Below are 24108 nucleotides of genomic sequence, written 5' to 3'. Positions count from 1 at the left end.
TTCTTAGGGAGACCAAATCTGGATCTCTCTCTTCTAAACGCTTTCCTAAAGATTCCTTCCTTTTGCATGCTGTCTCTACAGAATTTGTATTCTTTACTTCTTCGTTATGCTTTCATGGCCTCTGTGAATATAGAGGATCCATACCTTCACATACCTATTTATCTCCTTTACTGGAAATTTTTACATTTCTCTCTTGCTTATTGACATTTTCAGTTCTCTCCTTTGCCTTTTGGCCTTTCTACTGCCCCAAGGGTATTCACCAAATGTATAGCTCCTGTGATTGCTTTTTGCAGGCTTCAAGGCATCTAAGATTTCTGTACCTGGATGATTTCCTGTTTCAGGAATCTTCTCCAGGGAACTTAATGTAAAACCTTCACTTTGTCATTACTCTTTTGCAAAGCCTGGGGTTCACAATAAACTTGAAAATGTCATCTCTAACACCTTCTTAAGATAGTGTCTTCATAGGATGCAGGCAGTACCTATGCTTGCATCCCTGCCTCTACCAAAGGCCTTGACACTTACTACCTTCTTTCAAAATCTTATTCTTCTGACCTCTGTCACAGCCAGAGTGTTTCTGAGACTTCTGGGATTTATAGCATTCACCATCTCTATGTTACGTTTAGCCATGCTCCACATTAGAAAATTTCAGTGGTTCCTGAAATCAGCCTGGCAACAAGTGCATCCTGTAGATTTTGCAGTCCCTCTTCTTCCCTGTCTAAAGAAGGAGCTTCAATGGTGGATTCAGCAGTTGTCTCTGATCCCAGTCCTTCCTTTTCATCCTCCTCGTCCTTCTCAAGAATTGTTTGCAGACACCTAAGTGGTAGGTTGGGGGAGCAGCCATTAGCCAGGGGGTCTGGTCTCCTCTTCAGCAAAAGGAGCACATCAATATCAAAGAGATGAGAGGACTCCTATTGGCCCGTTAAGCCTTTCATCCTCTTTTCTTTCCTGGCCCACTCTAATTGTTTACAGAAAACCCCACAATCCTGTGGTATGTAAACAAATGGAGGGATACAAAATCTTACCCTCTTTGCAGGCTTTCTCTCAAGGTATGGGAGCTTGCAGTTCAGCTTCATGTGACTCTCCAGGCAGTTTATATTCCCACAGGTCAAAACTACGTGGCAGACACTATGAGCAGGTCCCTGACTCATTACCATGAATGGATACTTCATGGGGATGTGTTTCTGGACCTTGTCCACAAGTGGAGTACTCCTCAAATAGATCTTTTTGCCTCCCCTCTGAACAAACATCCTCAATTTTGTGCCAGATTCTCAAGTCCTCTGATTTGGAAGTTGGACGCCCTCTCTTTTTCTTGAAAGGGGATGTTTCTATATGCATTCCCCCCATTCTGAAAGTTCAGTTTAAGATTCAACAGGACAAACCCAAAATATTGCTGGTAGTTGCCTTTTGGCCAAGACAGCAATGGTTCACTCTTATTCTACATTTAGCCAAGGCTATTCGTCACAAAGCTGGACCTATCAAACAAGATAAGGGATCTCTGATACATACCCACCTTTCCACTCCTCAACTGACTCTGTGGGTGATAGGATTTTGATTCCTTACAGGCACCTTTTTTTTTCCTGAGGACATTCTTAGGTTTCTGCAGGAGGCCATGAAACCCAATACTAGGAAATCCAACATATCCAAATCGAAGAGGTTTTCTATCTGGTGTCTTTCACATAACCAAGATCCACTCTCTGTGGATGTTCCTGTGGTTATTTCTTATTTATGTGGATTGCTCAATGCTGGGTTGGATTATTCCTCTGTCAAGTCATACTTATCAGCTATTTCTGCATGTCTGCCTTTATCTCCTCCTTTAACTTCTAAGTTTGGGGCAAAACAATTTCTTAAAGGCATCCTTCACATCAGACCTCCAAGGAAGCCAGTTCCTCCTCCCTAGGATCTTAATTCTGTTTTGGAGAAATTGACTGTGGCTCTTTTTTTGAGCCTGTGTCTTCAGCTTCCATGCAGCATTGCTCTTAAAAGACTGATTTGTTGTTAGCCCTTACTTTAGCCAAACAGGTGTCTGAGCTTCAAGCCCTTATGGCTTGTCCTCCTTTTTAGTTTTTCATAAGGACATCATAAGGACAGCATGTCTGTGCATACTAATCTTTCTTTTATGCCCAAGGTGGTGAATGAGTTGTTAGTTAACCAATCTATACATTGACCTATTTTTTCCCTTCTCCGTAATCCCATAGCTAGAAGGTACTACACACCTTGGGTGTGCATAGACAACTCAGATTTTATTTGGATAAGACTAAAGCTATCAGGAAATCTGATAAACTTTTTGTTTCTTTTCATCCCAGGTATTTGGGGTGGCTGTTTCCAAGCAGACAATTTTTATCTTGGCTTTCTAAAGCTATTTCTTTTTGTTATGTTTTTCATTGTAAGACTCTTCCTTTCTCTGTTAAAGCTCATTCTATTAGGTCAGTGGCTTCTTCTGGTGCCTTTTTCAAAGGGTTAGGCACTAACTTCATTCTTGAGGCAGCCACCTGGATATCAGTGCATACTTTCACCAAACACTACAAGTTGGATGGAATTTCCAGAGCTAGAGGTGGTTTTGCTGGGTTTACTATTGAAAATGCGAACGGCACTTGGGCGACAGTCGGATAGTCGAACGTATAAGGTCGTAAACAAGGATGTCGAAGACAAAATAATCAATCTAGGAACGGTTTTAACATGGGCCGAGGTAGGTGTTCAGTATTATTCCCTACTACAAACATCTTCCCTACCTCGACCCATGTTAAAACCATTCCTAGATTGATTATTATGTCTTCGACATCCATGTTTATGACCTTATACATTCGACTATCCGACTGTTGCCCAAGTGCCGTTTGCATTTTCAGTAGTAAACCATTTTGCTGATGCCATTATTCATGGTTTTCTAGAGATCTCTACAGGTCCTTCCTCCTCCCAGTTTTCTTCCTGAGCTTTGGCACTCTCCCTTATGTAAAGAATACTGCAGCAGTAGAATAGAAGGACATAGTAGTTGTGTAAAATCTTACCAGAAATGATAGATGTCCTTCTCTTCACTGTTGCAGTATTTAATTCCTCCATCCTATGCCTTGGACCTTTTCCTCTTCTGAATGTACTGTTAACCTCTTTTCATTTATTTTCCTGGGACTGGCATTCCTACTGGGGCATTCAGTTTTGAGGATGGTATTCTGGACATTGCTTGTATGCCCTGTGTACACAAGGAGCATATGTGTGATGTATGGCTTATGTTAAGAATACTGCAACAGTGAAAAGGACATCTATCATTATAGTAAGATTTTACACAACTATACTTTCCCCTTACAGACTTGTATCTCTCCTAATTATAGATTAGAAATTATTTATGTCCATTTATGCTAATAGGCTCAAACATTTTCTTCTATTTTTAATTAATGAAGACCAAACTGGTTTTATATATAATAGACATTCTCATGATAATATTAAAATAATAATTACATTAATTGATTATGCAAATAATACTAATAATGGGCTATCAATAATAAGTTTACATTTAAATCAAGCCTTTGTTTCTGTACATTGGTCCTATTTATCATTGACTCTAGAAGTTTTTAATTTCCCAGAAAAAATATTCATTTTATTATGCAACTATACCAGAATTCTGCCTTTTAAAGCTAGGCTCATATATTTCCCAATCAATTAAAATATGCAAAAGTACTAAACAAGGTTGTTGTTTATCTCCCCTAATGTTTGCTTTGGTAATTGAACTATTTACCAGTTTTATTAGAGCAAACATAGATATTATTGGATTCAGAATTAATGACCAATATTCTTCCAAAATACAGCTTATATTTTATTGACAATTGGCAATATAGATATTTCTCTTGTTTCCATAATAAATTCTTCACATACCTTTGAATCAAGTTCAGGTTTAAGTTGTAATAATACTAAATTAAATGTTTTATTAATTATTAGAGCACTTAGCATTCTCAATGGAGAATCAAAAAAATTAAATATTTATCTTCTTATTACAGTGACTTACCTCAGATCATTTATAACATTGTCTTGCATTCTATCAACACGTTAATAGAAAAATGTAATAGATTATTTTCCCTGTGGAAGATAGATTGATATTAATTAAGATGATTATGCGGTGGTGGTACTGCGGTAGTGTTGTCGCCTCACAGTAAGACGTTGTCCTGTTCAATTATCAACTAGAGCATCTTCTGTGTGGAGACATACGTGGATGGGCGTACCTTCACTGAAGGTTGTGCATCAGGGCCGGCAACTTGGCACGTAAAAATCTACTGCCAATCATTAGCAGAATGGAGTTCTGCTGTGGCGACCCCTAACCGGGAAAAGCCGAAAGACACAACAAAATATTGCCAAAATAGTATATATTATTCATTCACCTTCCCTATTACCTTCTAAAGAATTTAATAAACAATTTGATAAAATTTCTTTGGCTCCCAAATAAATCCAGATTAGCATTAGATCATTACATGAGAGATTGGATTAATGACTGAATAGAACTTCCAGATATTGATTTATATGCTATATCTTCCATTATCCAAACTGTAGCATTACGGCTAAACCCTAATTACTTGGCTAATTGAAAAAAAAAACTTTTACAAATCTATCTGGTTAAAAAATACCATCACTATACAACATATTAAGATTGGGGGGAAATAAATTTAAATGGTTGTTAAAAAGTTATTTCAGTAGAAGTATGAATGAAATTTCCAAATCATACCACATAAATAAATTCAGAAAATTTATTTTTAAAAATTCTGTTGTAAATTCCTGCCTTTTATGATTTTACTATAGCTTTTACAGTACATAATATAAGTTATTTTGATTTTCCCAAAATGTCAACTTTAAAAAAAAATCAAAATTTTTCATTTTGGTATCAGTTGATGAATATTTGGAGAATTAATTACAACTGACTATATACTGAGAAAATTTGACATCAGTATCAATGATTGGTTACGTATACAAACTTTTAGACAATTTATTAATTCCAAAATAGACCTAATATCTAGTTCATCAAAGGAGACAATTACCCTTCAATAGACCTTTTAATTAACATAGATATCAAAAATTATTCAGGGAAGTCATGTTTATCTCAAATATATAAAATAATAACAAACATAAAATTACAAGTTAAAATTGATTACTGGAATTACTCATCTTTAATATTTCAATCTAATCTATTGGAGAATGGTAAAAAAATTAATACTGCTAACATCTAAAGAAACCACATCTTCCCCATATTGGAATTCTTTTTTTTTGGATATTTCATAGGGTATTTATTATCCCACATAAAATTAAATAAATCTATAAAAAGAATGTTGGATGCTGGAGGCTGGGAACATGTAGTCTTTGGATGTAACATTTATAAAACCTTATTGGGAACAAGTTAATGATTTTTGTCAGGCACTCTGGTTGGAATATTTTAATTTAACCAGACCACTGGCATTATGCTGAAATTTCTGTGAATGTTCCTAGGAAGCAATATCCTCTTCTTTGGAGTCTCCTAACTATTGCTAGAAAAATATTACTAAATATTGGAAGAATGATATTACACTTTCTTCTGTTGACTTTATAAACTAGGCTAATACTGTTTGTCAAAATGAGCTAGTCATGATTAAAATAAGAACTGACAGACCTACTACTAGTTATGATCAATGGTTAAAGTTAAGTTCTTTATTGCAGAAATGTTGATACAAAATGTACATATTTTCAAGGTTTGTATTCACATATAAAATTGCATTTCTTTTATTGAAGGAGAATTCTTTGTAAATTATCTGATTAGTATGGATACGGTTGTAAGTAGTTTATATATATGTTTTTTTCTCTTCTATACTTTTTCTTGTTTATTGCTTAATAATTGGTTTTATTGTTTTACTATATTTAAAATCAATACAAATTAAAAAAAACATTATTTGCAAAATAATTGAAGAAATAATAAAGTATGCCATAATATTTTTGAAGCAAGTTTTTGAAACAAAAATTGGAGAGGTTAGAAGAGAAGTAGCCTATGAACACACCTTACTTTGAACACTAAGGGGTTTGTTGCAGGGTATATTGTGAAAACTGAAGCTACTGGCAATGCTGCATATAAATTTAGCACACTGTTTAAAGTGAGAAATGTTAAATAATGTAATTTCCCTGAGATGAAAGCTGCCTTTAGGGAGAGAAGTAGCAGGCATGATTCTAACATTTGTAAATGAATATACATAATATATATACTATTCTCTGCCTAATCCAAATGGAATGTTTAAATGTTAGAGTTGTTTCATGTGAAAACTTATGGAAATATAATAATGTGAAATAGGATACTACTTTATACAAATATCCTGCAGCATAACACAACAGATATATTATTTTGCCTACAGCACACACCATATCATTTTAACTTACCTACACAGACAGGATAAAATAGTGATATGAAATAAATGTATGTACCAATAGCCAATATTCCTATTCCTCTGAATTTGAGACTCCAAAATCAAGTAAACACCCTTGACTCTTTTTCTTTGTAGTTAAACTATAGCAAAAGAATGTATACTACAAAAATAAGTAAACCTGCAGCAGTTCAACTGTCTTCTAAATCATGGCTTGACAAGGCAGAATATGGCACTCTGGGGCCTCTGAAAGGCTTAACCACTCTGCTGTATATAACAGTTAAGCACTGTCATTTAAATTATATTGCATAAGGTCTGAGATTTTATGACTTTAGCCTCATGCATCATTTAATGCTGCCCGTGCCTATGACTCATGTTTTATAGATAAAAAAGGCTTAATTAAGTCAAGCCATCATATGATTGAACACATTTCAAACATGAATAAAGTATTATGTGCATAGTTTTAAACTGCAGTACTATCCTAGACAACAAGTACTATATATCATTTGGTTCAGACATCTTAAAACAGGATATCTTGGATTTAGGTCAGCTGAATAGTAAAATGAACATAGTAGCTTTGTTTTACAAGATTTAAGTGTGTTTTTATAAAGGCAGAACAGAAGGAAAAAGTGGTGGTGATTGTACAGTAATAAAGGTGAATTTAAATTCAATCACTTCCATGCTAAATGTTTTACAGCTATGTAGTCTAAAGCATACAGTAGCTAGAGGTCAGATTTGTGTTTATGTAAAAATAATAAAAGTTAATTTTAGCCAAGATTGCAGTATTTACAAAAAGGGTTTTGGTGAAATATGAGACTGTCAATGAGAATATATGCGCTATGGATGGAATAGTAGGTTTGGAGAAGTGCAAGACTGCACTAAAATCAGCATAGATGGTATTGTGCCATGTTTTTTCAACAATGTGGAGTGTTTTGAACATACAGAAAAATCTTTCAAACCCTGTTGGATGATGAATGTGATTCCTGGCTCTTGTTATCTAAGAGACATGGAGATGAGAAGAGTGAATAGAACAACATTGGTAGGGGCTTGAAGATCAAAGGATGGGGGGAAGATGGGGATCAAAAACGATAATTTTACAACATATCAATGGCCAATGAAGTATCTAAAAACATAATGACCTTTACAGATAGTTTAAATACAGATTAACTGTGGTATGTTATTTGTGTATAAAACCTTAATGCAAGTGGTTTCTGTCTTCTTACTGAAGGTGTGCAATCTAAAGTACCAAGATGTCAACACTTAAAGTTTATTTATTTTTGGGAGATACTTTCTGCTCCTCAAGGTAATCATCCTTGATTTGGTTTATATGAAGAATAATGTCGTTGGCTGCATACATGACTTACACTGTTTCTTTTTAAACTCTCACAGGCTTCTCTGACATATGATGGCCTAATGCAAATGGAATACCTTGACATGGTAATAAATGAATCCATGAGGCTGTACCCTAATGGTGGACGTACAGAAAGGATCTCTAGCAAAACTGTTGAAATTAATGGCGTGACCATTCCCAAGGGGACTGTCATTATGGTACCACTCTATGCCTTGCACCGCCACCCAAATCACTGGCCAGACCCAGAAGAATTCAGACCTGAAAGGTAAAGTGGGTTATACAGGCTCTAATCATTCAAAGGTTTTCACTTAATCACAGAGGAGAGATTTATATCATTCTAGTGTTAGTATCAACTGTGTTTCAATTTAACCTTGGAATATTGGTCTAAAATATTTCCATAATGACAAACCAAAGTTACACTACATTTGGAAATGTTTGTATCAGAAGAGGATTAAACATCTCTGCAGTTTAACTCCGTAAAGTATGCTGCCATATAAATGTGTGTTGCATTAATCTCTTGAGGCAGGTGTTTTCTTTGTCCAGCTTCAGATTATGCTTTAGCAGCTTCCTAAAGACAAACAACAAGCAACTTTCATTGAGAATCAACTCAGAATGCAGTCATATGTATTTTCCATTATGCCTATGTAAATATGTATGTCCTCAAGTTCTGTGGCTGATGAAATGCAATGCAGTGTCTTGTAGATGTGGCAACTATAGGTTTAAAGTGCAGAATGCAGTAACATACAAAGAACTCGTGATGAATAAACTTATTTTCTGCATCATGTTTAGGTGTCTAAAATTATTTTTTTTACATTATTTAAACTACTATCTAGCCAGCCCAAGTATTGAAGGTAGCCTAAGGAAGCTGCACATTTTTCTATCCCAGACCTCCAAGAATTCCAGACTGCTTTAAAGGGCATAGGAAACATAGGTTGTACCATCCATTCTGGTAACTGATGCCATTTGTCAACCTAACTCTCTGCAAAAAAAAGTATAATTTCATGGGAAGATTAAACTGTGTTCCCTTTAGCTCCGAGTTTTGCTCCTCCTTTTTCCCTGCTTTTCCCTTCCAGGGTAATTCCATCATCATTTCCCACGTAGTGTTTTATGTATGCATGTCATATCCCGTACAACTTTTTATCTTTTTCAGTGTGTATGTCATACCTTCCATTCCTATTTAACATTTCAGTCATTTTTCTCTGTACCTTCTTCTCTTTTCCCATTAAGGCTTTAAGAACTGCATAAAGTACTCTCACTGCAATCTAATCATGGCTAATAAAGGAATTATATCACCTTCTTATATCAGAATTGCAAGCCAAAGCCTGATTTGTATTTAATGCCATTCTTTTTATGTCTTCAAGTATCATCATTTCAAGACTGACTCTCCTTTAGTCACATGGTGTGCCACTGAGCTATTTCTCAAGTACAGCACCACAAGGCTAGAATGAAACTGACACCTTTTTAGATTATGCCTCCATTTTCTTTAGGTCCTTTATTATAGTTAATCCATTCTGTACCACAACACCAGTTTAATAACTTAAGCAAAGCAAGTAATCCAGTTGTGTATAAAATGTATGAAATCATAGATGAGCATAAAATAGGGTCACTTGCACCCAGAACTGACCTCAGAAGGACACCAGTTGTCACCTTCTTACCATCTGATAGCTCACTTTGATTATTACTGTGTATTCCCTATTATATAACTATTTTCCATCCATCCCAAAGTTGGCCACCAGTACCTTACTCATCTTAACTTTGCAATAAGCCCATTGTGTGGATCCTAATCGAAGCCTTTACTGAAATATGTCCACAGGATCACTTCTGTTTTCCTTTCCAGTGAGCAGAAATAACATTGGCTTGTGTTAGAATGGCAAGATGTATACACTGTAAATTCCTGCAAGCATTCACTGTGTAGCCCAATTTACTCAAGTAACCTTGTGAGCTTAGACTTCAGTACTGCCTCAATCATTTTGCTCAGCAGTGAAATTAACTTCACTGTATATCAGCAACAAAAATAAAAAAACAAGCACAAATCCAAATAAAACGACCAAAGTAAGGATCCAACACTACTTTATTCACAAGTCCCTAGCGCCTCGGCTCACGCCTTCAAAGAGAATAAATACAAAGCCATTCACTCAGATATTTATATCATTCACAAATAATCAATTAAACAATTATACATGATAATTAATTAACATCTCATAAAAACACTTTCCAATTTCAATCTATATTTATACCACTAGGTGTCATTGTCCCATACTTTAATATAAAAACAGTTTCTTTATATAAAAGTTTACATTTGATTACTTCATCATTATTACCTATCTCTATATGTTCTAAAATAGTTGCCAACAAACCATCTGGTTCACTATTGTGATATTCTTTAAAGTGCATTGCAAGGGGATCAATCATTTTGCTCAGCAGTGAAATTAACTTCACTGGCCTGTAGTTTCCTGGGTTGATTTCTGTTCTGCCTTTGTTGATAGGTACAAATGGTCAACATCCAGTCTTCCAGGACTATGCCTCCCTAACAGACCTTTTAAATAATTCTGACAGAAGTTTTACCAGAACCCCTTACTTTTTAAGACCCTCACAGGGATCCTACCTGTTTCCTACACTTTATCCTCTTTCATCGTCACACTGCCATTTCAACAGCCTCAGTTATCTCCTCATATATCCATCCTTTCCATCACTCTATCATGTCTTCCCACACTGGTGACTTGTGTTCTGCTTCTGTAGTGAGAATCCACAGGAAATATTTATTTACAGTTTTACCTCTCCCTTGATCCCCTTATATTATTGCTCTTCCCATGCTATTTTACCAATTTCCCTGTATGCTATTGATCCTTCTACTACACATCTGAAGATGGTCTTCTTTAAAATGTTAATGTCTGCTACTAACATTTTTTAGTTCCAAAGATCATCAAGCCCCCAGTACCCTACAGAACCATTCCTTCTTCTCTCCTCAACCACCATCATTTCCTCTTCAGATCACTCTTTCTATTACTGGGGTGAGAACCCTGCAGCCCATTCTTTTAAGGGTGAACATTTGCCAAAGAGAGTGGGCCATCGTATACATAGGCACCCAATCTCCCCCCACTTTAGCTGTGACATTTGTTATAGCTGCTCCCTACAGGCACATATAGATGTGTCTAGACATGCTATTGTCCTTGGCTTTTCTGTAGCTTGACTGTTACTCGCCACACCCTACAGTGCTGGGTGCTATATACATTGCACTTCTGTAAGTGTCAGCCATGTGGTTGACTCCCCCAAGGATGGCTGTGCTGGCATCTTTCACTCAGTCCCACCCTCCCCACCCAGCCGTTCCTGCTATCCATACCATTAATTGAACACAAGTGACCTGAACTATATTCAGGGCTTTATCCATCTATACCACATATCCAAGGTTTATTTCTCCTTTATCCTTTTTAATGCACGTTGTCACTTTATGTTGGGTTTCAGCGTAACCCCTTCAATGATCCTCTCTTTAGTAACTCCACTTCTTCTATTTCATTTCCTCTTTCTGCATGATTATCATCACTTTTTATTTAATCAGGCCAGTTTTATTTTTCCTTTTGCCTTGGTAATCTCCTTTAACCCCTTTACATCCCCCCAAATGCTTATGTTACATTTTTATATAGCTATCCCACTCCTTTGCTCCATTGCCATTCACACGGCTCCTATTTCTGATCTCCTACCTCTTGTGCCACAATCAACAACCCTATAATCCTAAACACTGTCCTTTGTGACCAGTCTTGGCCCCTTTTCCAAACAATACTGCTGTGTGGTCACTATTAACCACTGAAGCCCTGGTTTCTAAATCTGTCAGCTAAACCTCACTCACAGTCAGATCTAAATAGGTTCATAGGCAAATACTAGGCTATCAGTCTGGAGACATTACAAGCCTAGCCAATAACCAGTGGTCAGAATCAAACCCTGTACCTTATGCCTATGAGGTGAACACCTTAACCATTATGACAATCCCACATTCTTCCATGTGAGGTTCCAGCCAACACTTTTTGTTTGAACCCTTTCAGGATAAATTCTTAATCAGTCTGTTCCTTCTGCCCATGTCAAATGATGAGGTACCCTAGTCTACCTATAGCAAACCTCAAGTTATAACTACCATCTTCCTCCATCAGCATTTCATAATATTGGTTTCCTGTTGGAATTCTGAGACCAGGCACTGCGTACCAACATTTTGAAAATTAAACAAGAGATTCATACACAAAATGTCAAATTCCAATCCTAGCTATTATACTTTTATGGCATTTTCCCAAGGGCAAGCTTTACCCCCTGCAACCCCAACACATAGGGTTTGCAACTCTTATACCCCAGTTACTTATATGTGCTCTGAGATCACTGTATCTCATAATATTATAAATGTTCCAAGATACCAAAGCCTTGTAATTAGTGTGTCTTCTTTCTATTCATACAATTCTTACTCTTCAGATGATCACACTTAGCCCACAGACTTTTAACAGGAATCAAATGTGCTACCCCTTGTACTTGCATCAAGTGGTTTCAGTGCACCAGGTTGGCCCTTTTGCTGCAAACAATTGTACTGCTAGGAGGCTTACAGTTGGTTCTTAACCATCTTCACCCTCTTCTTGCCAAATTATGTGACCTTGTCTGATCTCTACTTACCCTTCTTCCTGTTCCTCAGTCATATTCTCTCCAAACCTTCCATTATATGTACTGCAGCCCTTCCATCATCTTTGACTTCTCTGTCTTTCTTGTATGTCCAATACCCAGTGCCACTATATTGCATTCTCAGATACCATTAGCCTGTATTTTTGTATTCCAACTATGGAGGCCTTCATTAGCAGTATTACTGTTTTCAACTCAACCATCCTCCTTTCTAGATTTTTTTTGGCACTGATAGGAACCACAATTATCATGTTCTACCTCCTTTCATTCCAGATTTTCCCCTTTTTCGTACCCTGTCTTCTTGGATGTATCTGGGCTTCTGCGATCCCCTGTCACCTTTTCTACTGTTTTCCTCCTAAAACCTTCTTTCTCTGTGTTATTTATTTGGTGCACTCTGTCATTATACAGTCCGATTTTGCTTGCATCTCCATTCTATAATGTTTGCCTCCTTATCCCTACTTACTCCTTCTCTATGAGTGTTACCAATTCCCCCACTTCCACAAGTGCTCTTCTCCATTATCTCTAGACGTATTTATTTACCTGTCTTTGTTTACAAGGAAAGTCTGACTGGGTAACACCCATTTTCAGTGGAGGCCCATGGAGAAAAGCTCTGTTTGCTTACATTGCACTATACTAAGTTGCAGTTAAACACAGTGTAGTTACATTTCTGAACGAGGTAATACAAAGGACAGAAATTCAGGTTAAAATACTTTATTGAGAATATGCGTAAGCGCTTTCACAGTTTGTCAACTGCTTCCTCAGACGTTCATCTACTTCTGTCTTCCTTCAATTTAAATAATACATCCCATTACAATCAATTAAGCATTAATAGCCACATAATACTTAAGACATAAACTATAACTCTTAAAATACAATATTCTACTACATACAAATTACAATTAAAATATCCTTGTGCTCAAAACATATAAAAACATATAAGTAAGGGTCTTAATGGGACCTTATCATTAGGTCCCTTGTCTGAATCTGCTCTTAACCTAACTATCCCTTACTTAAAGCTAAACCATTAAGGAGATAGGATTTTCCTTGTAGCCATAAGATATTATTAAGTCCACACCCTCTATAATTAAATTTAAAGTGAATGTAAATAAGCTTAAAATGTTCTAACATGTTTTTATATGTTTTGAGCACAAGGATATTTTAAATGTAATTTATATGTAGTAGAATATTGTACTTTAAGAGTACTATTCTATGTCTTAAGTATTATGTGCCTATTAATGCTTAATTGATTGTAACGGGATGTATTATTTAAATGAAAGGAAGGATGGAAGTAGACGAACGTCTGAGGAAGCAGTTGACAAGCTGTGAAAGCGCTTAAATGTATTCTCAAAAAAGTATTTTAACCTTAATTTCTGTCCTTCATATTACCTCATTCTGTACTTTATTGGTGGCCCTTTCATGAATTTGAACAAGGTATTCATCTGGAACTACTGGCTTTTTCTTGTGATTTTAAGAAGTAGTTACATTTCTATTTACATTTATACACAAAAAGTAGTTACATAAATACATTCTAAGATTTTACAGAGGTGGATGTTACTAAAGAGAAAGCCCATGTTATTATATCATCCTTGGCACTATTTTGTTGTCTTGAGTTTCTTTCCACTCTCCCTCTGCTGTCTTTTCTACTCCTTTATACTTTCCCTTCTACTATTTGCCTCTATTACTTCCCAAATTCTCTCCCTTTTATTTTCTTAGTCTGATTTTCATTCCCTTTCTCAGCTCAGTCTAAAGGTGGTCATCCTAATGTCTCTTTCCAGCCCCTGTTTTAGCAACAGAGTTCCAAGGGACCAAGATGAAGCCTCTCCCCACTGAATAGCTTCTCATCCTCCTATGTCCCCTAGCTTCCCCATATCTCAATCTCCTTACCTCATCCAGTCAGCTAGAAGCTGAAATGTCTAATCCATGAATCATGTGGATACGGATAAATAAATACACAGTCAAGAAAGAATGTATGAATGAATGGATGGATGGATGGATGGATGGATGGATGGATGAATGAATGAAAATGCATTTTACAAGATGTGAAATCAACAGCAGCTTTACTGAACTGAACTCTGAGACATCACATAGCACAGAGACCCACTTACTGGTAACTCCATAAAGTCACAGCTGCCATAATGTTACTAAATACACTTAAGGGCACATATGCAGCACCCCCTTAGTTTAAAAGATAGATGCAATAAATACAAATAATTAAATATACTGCTTGCAGATAGACTGTATGTATTAATGTATGTATATATGGGTACAGATGCAGAAGTGCGATCAAATAAAGGGTTGGGGAGGTATGCAACAAGAATTTAAACTGTCTAGAGAAAGATGGAGTGGGAATATCAGGATAGTTAGAGGAGAAAGGATGATATGAGCTAGTAAGGAAAGCCCAGAAACTCCAAAAATAATAGGTGAATTAAACTAAAGAGGATTAAAAGGAGAGCAAAATAAGCAGATGATCAAAGGGATTAGAACCACTGAAGATAAAAGAAAAGAATATAATAGAAAAACTGAAGGATGTGGCCATGGTGGTGCAGCAGTTAGCATTGCCGCCTCACAGCAAGAAGTTCTCCAGTTTGATTCTCAGCTGGAGCACCTTTGGAGCGGAATCTGCATGTCCTCCCTGCAGTTGAAGGAATTTTAAAGACATGTAGTAGGTGTGTGTGTGTGCCTTCTGTGAAAGTTGGACCAGTGATCCACTGTGGTGACTCCTAATGGGAGAAGCCAAAAGACAGTTTTTCTGAAAAACTGAGGGTTGGCTGTGTAAAAGAACTCCAGGAATACATACTAGAGGACATATAAGGGGAAACAGTTTGGCTACGCAGGAACATGACAAAAGCTAGAAAATTTAAGATTTTCATCTGGCAATACTCCCATCATTATTTTTACAAACCCGTCAGGCTGAGTAGGATGTTTCTAACAGTTAGGGAGGACTGTTGGAGGTGCAATATGGAGGACAAATGCACATAGCTACATATATTCTAGGAATGTCCAATTCTAAGCTAGTTTAAAAAACACAAATAATTTGATGGAATGTATAATATATAGTGAGGTTCATTTAACAAAGCAGATCTTCCTGTTAAGAACTGCTAGCCAAACAAAAGAAGGAAACAGGCATTTGATAGCAATGATAATGTAAAGAGGGAAAAAGCTGATCACAAAAACACGGAAGATGGAAACAGGTACAGTCCCTTATGGTAAAGGAGAATGAAAAGACAATAACCCAGGTTAGACAAAGAAAGAAAAGGTTGGTGAGAAGAGGGACGGAAAAGTGGTTCTGCTTAAAATGAAATATGATGGGAGAAAATAGTTGAGAAGTAAACAAAGAGTTAACTGAAAATGTGTAGCATCCAATATAAAGCCTACCTGATAGGTGAGAAGGGACATAGGTTGAGAATACTGCTTCACAGAAAGGACAAGTACAGATGGAGCTAGTAAATGGGGAGAAAAGTGGGAAACAGTGTGAAGCAATTTTTGGGGGTGGGCTGTCTGTTAAAACAAAAAAATAATCAATGTTAAGATGATACAGCTGACCACTAATGGAGAATGTAATGGCACCATGCATGAGGATTGCTAATTTAATATAGAAAGTGATAGTTTTATTATGATGGCAGTAAAAGATAATGAGGTTAAAATATTTGTTTCTTGCTGGTACATTATAAAGAGACTGCTTGAAATGCCCAGTAGTTCTCTGTAGTCTGATTCTATTGTGATTATTTACCACAAATATATTCATGGAATGTCTGGCAAAAGTATTGCTAGCATTTCATTCTTTGTGTGAAAATAGTGTATCTAAGTGTAAGTCAAAGCCCTTGGACGATATGGTACTGGTCAACTTTCCTAAAGTAATATTGCTGCAAAAACTTGTTTGCTAGTTTCCACTAAAAGTGTTACTGGTTATGAAGCAACATGCAACTTCAGAGTAGGAGCTTCAATAACTATTTATTTTATAAATGATGAAACTATTATCCCATTGCTAGCCAAAACCATCCAGGATCATCCTCCCACAGAGTGAGTGACACTGTTATATCTAATAAGTTTGTAAAATAACTTGGAAAGATACTGCCCAGATCACATAAAAATCTCTTGTTATGATGTTTTTGCATACCTGCTTTGACACTGATTTTATGAGTTTGATTTGAGACTAACACTTATTTTTATTCAATTTAAAACCTTTTCATATAAATGTGTACAACAACTTGATAAATCAAAATCATGCACCTATCTCGTAACTCCCTGCATTAGACGATCATCAATTACGACTGCACCTTCTAACCCTTACATTATTTCAGCATCTGTTCTTTGAAATACTTGTGGGACTGATGATATTTCAACAGGCAATATCAGAAACATGGCTTTAGTCAGACTAGTGTTGAATACCCAAAGATTTGAGATAGCTTCATCCAGTTTATTTTGCCAAGGTCTTTGAAAAGCACAGAGAATAGCTCAACATTAGGAATAGTTACGACAATGTCTTCAACCATTTGAAGGGATAGTGTTCTCTTTTAATCCATTTAAGTCTTGAGAGTTTATATATATTCTAAGCTTGCCTTGCTTCATCTTTTCTTCACTATTGCTATAATGCTATTCACCCACTCAGTCAGTTCCACTTGCTTAATTATGCCCATAGATTCCACATGCTTCATTTTCTATTCATTTAATTTCTAATTGGTATAGTAACACTTTGTGGTATTTAATTATAGTGCTCTCTCAAGGGAAATCTTAACTTGGTACTCTCCAGTCAGACAAACTAAACACCTAAACCAGTAAATACATCACAATAACCCTACAAAATATCAGCAGGTACGTACATGTTCTGTTACATGCCATTTAGTGTACTTCCTAACAGTATCTAGAAAATTGCTAGGAGAAACATGCCCACTGCCATTGTTCCTTCTAGCACTTGCTTGACGACTTGAATGTGACCATTGGCCTTCAGAAATACTTATCCTATCTTTTCAGTCACTTGTCATTCTCTTCTTCCAGTCATGTTGGTGCCTATACAAATCTGCAAATAATACTGTATCTGTACAGTAGAAAACCTTTTATTCCTACCAAATGCCTTAAAATCACTGCAACCAAATATATGTGGATGCTTTAACTACTTTTCATGGATACTGCATGAAACATCAGCATATATTTTCTGTAGTATACCCACAATCAAGTGAAATCTGATCCATTGACTTAAATTTGTGCTTGAAATACGTTGGAAGAGTGTGTGGAGATCCTTACACAATATTTAGATTATGTGATTTAAAAGCATTTTCTTACAATATACTGCATTTGGCACCTGTATCGAGCTTAAATTCACTACTCTTCCCTTTAATCATAAGCTGTTCTGATCAAAAATCACAATTTCTACTGCCTGCAGTATGTAATGGGTGGCACAGTGGTGCAGGGGTTAGAGTTGTTGCCTCTCAGCAAGAGGTTCTCTAGTTCAATTCTCGGCTGAGGTGCCTTCTGTGCTGAGTCTGCATGTCCTCCTTGTGTTCCCATTGCTTTCTTCCTAGTGCTCCAGTTTCCTCCCACATTCCAAAGACATGCTTCTGGGGTGTTTCTATCCAGGCCTATACTGAAAATGCGCTCTGTCCCAGTCAGACTTTCCTGGTAAACAAACATTAAATAAATAAATAACACATTAGAAAAATGCATTCAGCTGTGACTACAAACATTTAGCTTTATTCTGTCTTTTGTCTCTACAATGTGTAAATCAAAATGTGTAAGTTCATTTCCACCTTTACACATTGTTGCAAAATTATTCTAACCTTCCCATAGCCTACACATAAGAGTAATGATGTTTCAGTTTACCTTCTAATGCTTAGAGCCACATTGCTTACATTGGAAATGGCATCTGACTGTTAATTTATTACTGGGCATCATCTTGGAAACCATGCAGCTGCTAGCAGTTTCATTATTATTTTGTTTTACTCATTTTTTAACTTTATTTTGCCCTCATTTTCAATTACAGCTTTTAATCTACATATTTCTAGTTCCCAATCATACTTCCTAAGATGAATATTTGAAAGTTCATTCACTGTACGCACACATCTAGTGCTTTATCAAATGTCATGTCTCTTTCTCTTCATCCAAACTTGTACACTTTTGATACCACAGCCAATTCTATCTTTTAATCAATGAATCCAATGAATCAAGCAAGTATTTAAACCCACTGCTTTTTACTCTTTGTTTCAGCTGAGACACATAAGCATATAAACTAAAGACTTCTGAACCCTTTATTTTCTACTGAAAAATAAATGTTTTATATATAAAAATTATTCTTTGGTTCACTATATGCATGAAGCCTTTCACACAGGACAGTTATTTTGACTTTTCCCCCTGTTCTGAGGATAAAAGTGTTAAATACTTTTGCTGCTGCCTCTCCCATGGCATCATGGAATGGTTCAAGTTGAATCTTCTGATTTCACTGCGATTTCAGTGTCAGTGAGATATAGCTGAAATATTTGAATCTAGAGTTTCTAGCTTTCAAATTACAGTGCAGCTTTTGATATGTTGATTGAAATTAAGACATTTTGAGCTGAACAGTTAAGAGTTGTAACAATAATAAATGCAAGAGTAAGATTTAAAACTTAAAAAAAAATTTTGTACAAAAATTGTAACATGGCTCATTCCTAAATTATAAAAGTGAAAGCATAGAAAACAAAATGTTGTCATTGATTTTTTTATATTGATAAATCATAAAATGAATGAAAGAAGGACCAGGAGCAGGCTGCAAATTCCAGTTTCAAAGTAGTTTATTCCAGAACAAACGACATCCAAAGACAAAACAACACTAGCGCTTTCATATGTGTGTACCCCTTTTCGTCAGGTGTAACAATGTTTCATTTAAGCATCATTTTATACTCTAGAAGTGCTGCAAAACAGCCAGTGACTGGTCACATAATATTTTTACTTAAAGCCACATAAACACATTTCCTTAAAGAAAGTGGTACAAATATAAAAGCATACATAATAATGTATTGAAAATGCACATGAAACATTATTAAAAGTATAAAAAATATATATATTAAAAATGCATATATTAAAAACTAATACTTAAAGTATAAACACATATGAAAAACTTTTTCATCGAAAAAATGGTCTCTTCTTTAATATAGGCTTCAGAGGTATATGGTCATTTAAACCATGCCCACAATCTGCTTTCAGTCTAACAATCCATTTGGCTTCTAAGGCCTCAGTTTTATTGCGGACATCACCACCTCTGATATTCTCATTAACCCTTCCTATCACAATAAACTTAAAAATATGTCCATCATCATCACTGACATGCTTAGAAAGTGCACTAACTTTATCCCCTCTATTAATATGATATAAATGTCCTCTGATTCGATCTTTAAGTGCCCTATCAGTTTTCCCAACATAGAATTTAAAACATTTCGAGCAATGTGCAAGAGATACCGTATGTTTAGTATTACGTATAGCAGAAATTTTGAAAGTGTATCTCCTTTTTTCATCTGGGTGCATAAATTTGGTACTGGTGTTCAGGTAACTACAATAATTACACCGCCCACACTTTCAAAATTTCTGCTACATGTAATACTAAACATGTGGTATGTCTTGCACATTGCTTGAAATGTTTTAAATTCTATGTTGGGAAAACTGATAGGGCACTTAAAGATTGAATTAGAGAACATTTATATCATATTAATAGAAGGGATAAAGTTAGTGCACTTTCTAAGCATGTCAGTGACAATGATGATGGACATATTTTTAAGTTTATTGTGATAGGAAGGGTGAATGAGAATATCAGAGGTGGTGATGTCCGCAATAAAACTGAGGCTTTAGAAGCCAAATGGATTGTTAGACTGAAAACAGACTGTGGGCATGGTTTAAATGACCATATACCTCTGAAGCCTATATTAAAGAAGAGACCACTTTTTCAATTAAAAAGTTTTTCATATGTGTTTATACTTTGTTCTTGTTGTTGTTGTGTCTTTTGGCTTTTCCCTGTAAGTATTAGTTTTTAATATATGCATGTTTAATATATATATTTTTTAATACTTTTAATAAAGTTTCATGTGTATTTTCAATACATTATTATGTATGCTCTTATATTTGTACCACTTTCTTTAAGGAGATGTGTTTATGTGGCTTTAAGTAAAAATATTATGTGACCAGTCACTGGCTGTTAACAGGTAAGAAAAACACCAGAAAAGAATGCATGACTTTGAAAAAAAAAACAGTACAATGGAAAAGGAAGCAGTACTGTTTCTGGGTTTTTTTTTTTTCAGTATAAATTATTATTAGGCTTATATTACAAAAACGGAAGGAAAAGTAATTTGAGATGAGAAAAATTTGGCAATTGAATGCAGCTGTCCTTGGAACTTGTTAATGTTATAAATTATATCAGAAATCTGTTGTAACATGTATACTGAAAATGGCATTATAAACTAGACTAATTACTATGCACAAATTACATTATATTACATCAGAAAATTAGGCAGTTTTACAGTTCTGTTACAGCTAGACTGACCTAGCAGAAGTTAAATGTGTAACTCAGTTGTATATGTATTTGAACACAAGCTGTCTGTGAGCTGCTTCTAACCCTGCTGTCCAATTCTCTGTGATACAAGGAAGTTGGCTTTTCTCTGATTTGCTCTAAGCCTTCATTTGTTACTTAGTTACACCAATAGTATTACAAATCCAAGAACAAGCAACATGTAGTGGTGATAATGTTATCTATTTATTGGCATAGCTGTTGATCTGGAAAACTTCATAAGTGTCAAGACTTATAAAGGATGCCTTTAAGAAATGACTTAAAGGATCTGCTTTATGTCAATAAAGAATTACTGTCAAAGACATCTTACACTAAAAAAAAAATACTTGGTTACAGGTATTTCTCTTAACCTTATCACTGCCTTCCCTTCAAAACAAAACAAACAAAAATAAACAATAACACATCTTTCCTTAAAATGTTAGACAAGCAGCCCCTGCACAACCACCACATAGCAGGTCCAGCTCCTAATACTCCCACTACTTATAACTGTGAAGTGACAACCATACAGAAATGAACACTCTCTATTTTGTAAAGAACAACCATGCTCCCTCCACTGTATTTCTCCAATATCAGATATGTGTGCACAGAAAATGTTAGTCTTACTGTCAATATATATTATAGGATAAGTCAATAAATAAAGCAACTTGACAAGTGGTAGCTGGAAAAAACAGTTTATGAGACGACACCTGACAGGATAGGAGATCCCACCTGCACTGACAGACTGATTACCTGTAATTTTCTTTACTGTACAGTAACCTATATTATTAGAAGTTATACTTTCTAATCTTGTCAAACGTCAGCAAAGTAAATGAATTTGTATAACCCTGCAATTCTTTGCACTTTTATTGATTTTTATAATTTTAATGCAGGAGGCAGCTTTTGCAAGCATCATTTCTTTATTCAGCATCTGTATTATAGACAGATTTTCCTGTTGCTAAATGTCAGTTTGGACTTAAGCAAAAGCAATCACTGCATGATGATATATACATGTTACGTTAATTATAACAGCAATCACTTTTTCATTAAGAAAAAAATATATATTTGTAGGTTCAGAACTTAAATTCATCAACATCATTAATGAATATTTTCAGGTACAAAATAGTTTATTGGAAGAGAAATGACATATAATTGTTACGTTAGAATGCATGCATTTGTGTATGCTTGCTGGGATGTTAACATAATATTGTGACATTAATAATTTTATGTTGTTTTTACTGCTGTTAGATTTAGTAAAGAAAATAGAGAAACAATGGACCCATATGCTTATATGCCATTTGGAACAGGCCCTCGGAACTGCATTGGAATGCGATTTGCCCTCCTCAATATGAAGCTAGCCCTTACATCAGTACTACAGAACTTCTCCTTTGAACCTTGCAAGGAAACTCAGGTTAGAAATACAACATATTTTATGTTTTACACATATGTATATAGAAATGCATACTACAGTATTATGGAAGGGCCATTTTACAATCCATTTTGACATTTATTTTTACATTATTTTTAGCAAATACTGACAGTGCAATACAGTATATGAAGGGACTCAGCGCTGATGTGTGTGCCCTAGCTCTGGAGGATGAAAATGATCATCTTCCACATAATGAAGGAAATGTAAGGAAAATGTTCCTGTGTTCTGGCCAGATTTATCTAGCTGGTATGAGTACTACCTCAGGTCTCCCTTCAAAACAGGCTTAGTGGGATTAACCTGGTCAATAAAACATAAATAGATAAATACAGTTTATTAAGTGGAACATGTGTAGCCTTGAAAACAGTGCATCACCAGCTGACTGGAAAGTAATGCTGCTCACTGGGAAAATTTTTACCTGACAGCTTGATAGTCTGGGATTCAATCCAGACCTCTGGTCGCTGTGTAGAGTTTTCATATTCTCCCAATGTCTGTGTGGGTTTTTAAAAGTATTCTGATTACATTCTAGCTCCCCAAACCTCCAAAACATGCTAGTTAACTGGATTTTTTTTAAATGCCTTGCTCTTGAAGCTGGAATCATGCCAGAAAAGGGCCAAACAGCAAAAAGTTAATTTATCCAGTTATTAAAAAAGACGTACTTTCATTGTTATATGCATGCATGTGTTCAGATGGCTAATATTACATGCAACATTCTGCTCTAATCAAAACTAAGTTTTAAACAGGGAATGCAAGTAGGATACTACTAGCATGATACTAATATTATTTTCTCTCCATAAAATACTGAGGTAATACCTTTCCTAATTTATCACAAAACTTCTCAGTATAATTGTTTGAAGTTTGAATTGTCTCACATGCTTTTCACAGTGCAGCACTGCAATGGCCGTCTGTATTATCAAAGATACAAGCAGGTAACAATGTTCAATGCATAAGATGGCTTTTAAAGTGAAATGGCTTTTAAAATATTTCTTAACAAATTTATTCATGCATCATATCTACTCAAGATAAAAATATGTTTTTCATAGTTCTGAATTGTTAATATTTCCACTCATAAGTATATTTGATGATTTTCTCTTCTGGCTTATTTTTCCTGTGACAGATCCCTTTGAAAATATCCCCAATGGGCCTCATGACTCCTGAACCGCCTGTCATCTTAAGACTAGTACCTCGACCTAATGCAAAAACAGTTTCATGAAATGTCAGCAGGCTTTACACGTACTTCTGATAATCCATTCATTTTACAAGACCTTTGTATGCGAATTAAAGCATCAGTTGCCTGTTGTACAGCACAGCACATCTTCATCTGTGTTCATGCTGAATTTCATCTGTTTAACATAATGTAGATGGCGCATGTGCATAAGGAGTAACAGAATTAAACAAAACTGATTTAAATTGCAGTAAATATTCAATATTCATTTCAAATAAATAGTGTGAAAGTGAATATTTGATTTGGGTTAATATTTTGTGTGTTTCTTTAATTCTTGATTGAATAAGTGATTTGCCTTGGGTGTACTACTGTAATGGTACTGCTGGAAAGCATTTTACTGAGACATTAAGGTGAGTGCAAGAAAGATAATTTCAGTAGTTTTTGATCTGTGTTTTGTCTGTTATATTACCAGTTGCATTTTTTATTTTGTTTGGTCTTGTAAACTGATATGTCAGAACACTACTAGTAACCCTTTCTAGCAGCACTGGTAATTTGTTTAAAGATAGCACTAAGAACACTTTAATTCCAGAAACTGAAAGAGACTTCAGTGGCAAACAATATAGCCAACGGATGGATCTAATACATTATTATAGTTTAATT

At 35.5% G+C, this 24108-nt stretch overlaps 1 protein-coding gene across 1 annotated transcript in view; it reads left to right on the top strand.

Annotated features, from left to right (window-relative positions):
• LOC122816580 (cytochrome P450 3A30-like) overlaps positions 1-23742 on the top strand; it is a 336585-nt gene extending 312843 nt beyond the window's left edge. Inside the window, exons 11-13 of the mRNA XM_044089466.1 lie at positions 7746-7972; positions 22106-22268; positions 23401-23742. Of these exons, the coding sequence (XP_043945401.1) occupies positions 7746-7972; positions 22106-22268; positions 23401-23496 (486 nt within the window). The 3' untranslated portion in view covers positions 23497-23742. The remainder of the gene's footprint in view (positions 1-7745; positions 7973-22105; positions 22269-23400) is intronic.
• The last annotated feature ends 366 nt before the right edge of the window (positions 23743-24108 follow it).

The sequence above is a fragment of the Protopterus annectens genome, chromosome 12.part0, assembly GCF_019279795.1.
Source record: "Protopterus annectens isolate FY-2018-M chromosome 12.part0, PAN1.0, whole genome shotgun sequence".
In the NCBI taxonomy this organism is placed as follows: domain Eukaryota; kingdom Metazoa; phylum Chordata; order Ceratodontiformes; family Protopteridae; genus Protopterus; species Protopterus annectens.
Note: the sequence above shows the minus strand (reverse complement) of the source record. Positions and strands in the feature narration are given on the sequence as shown.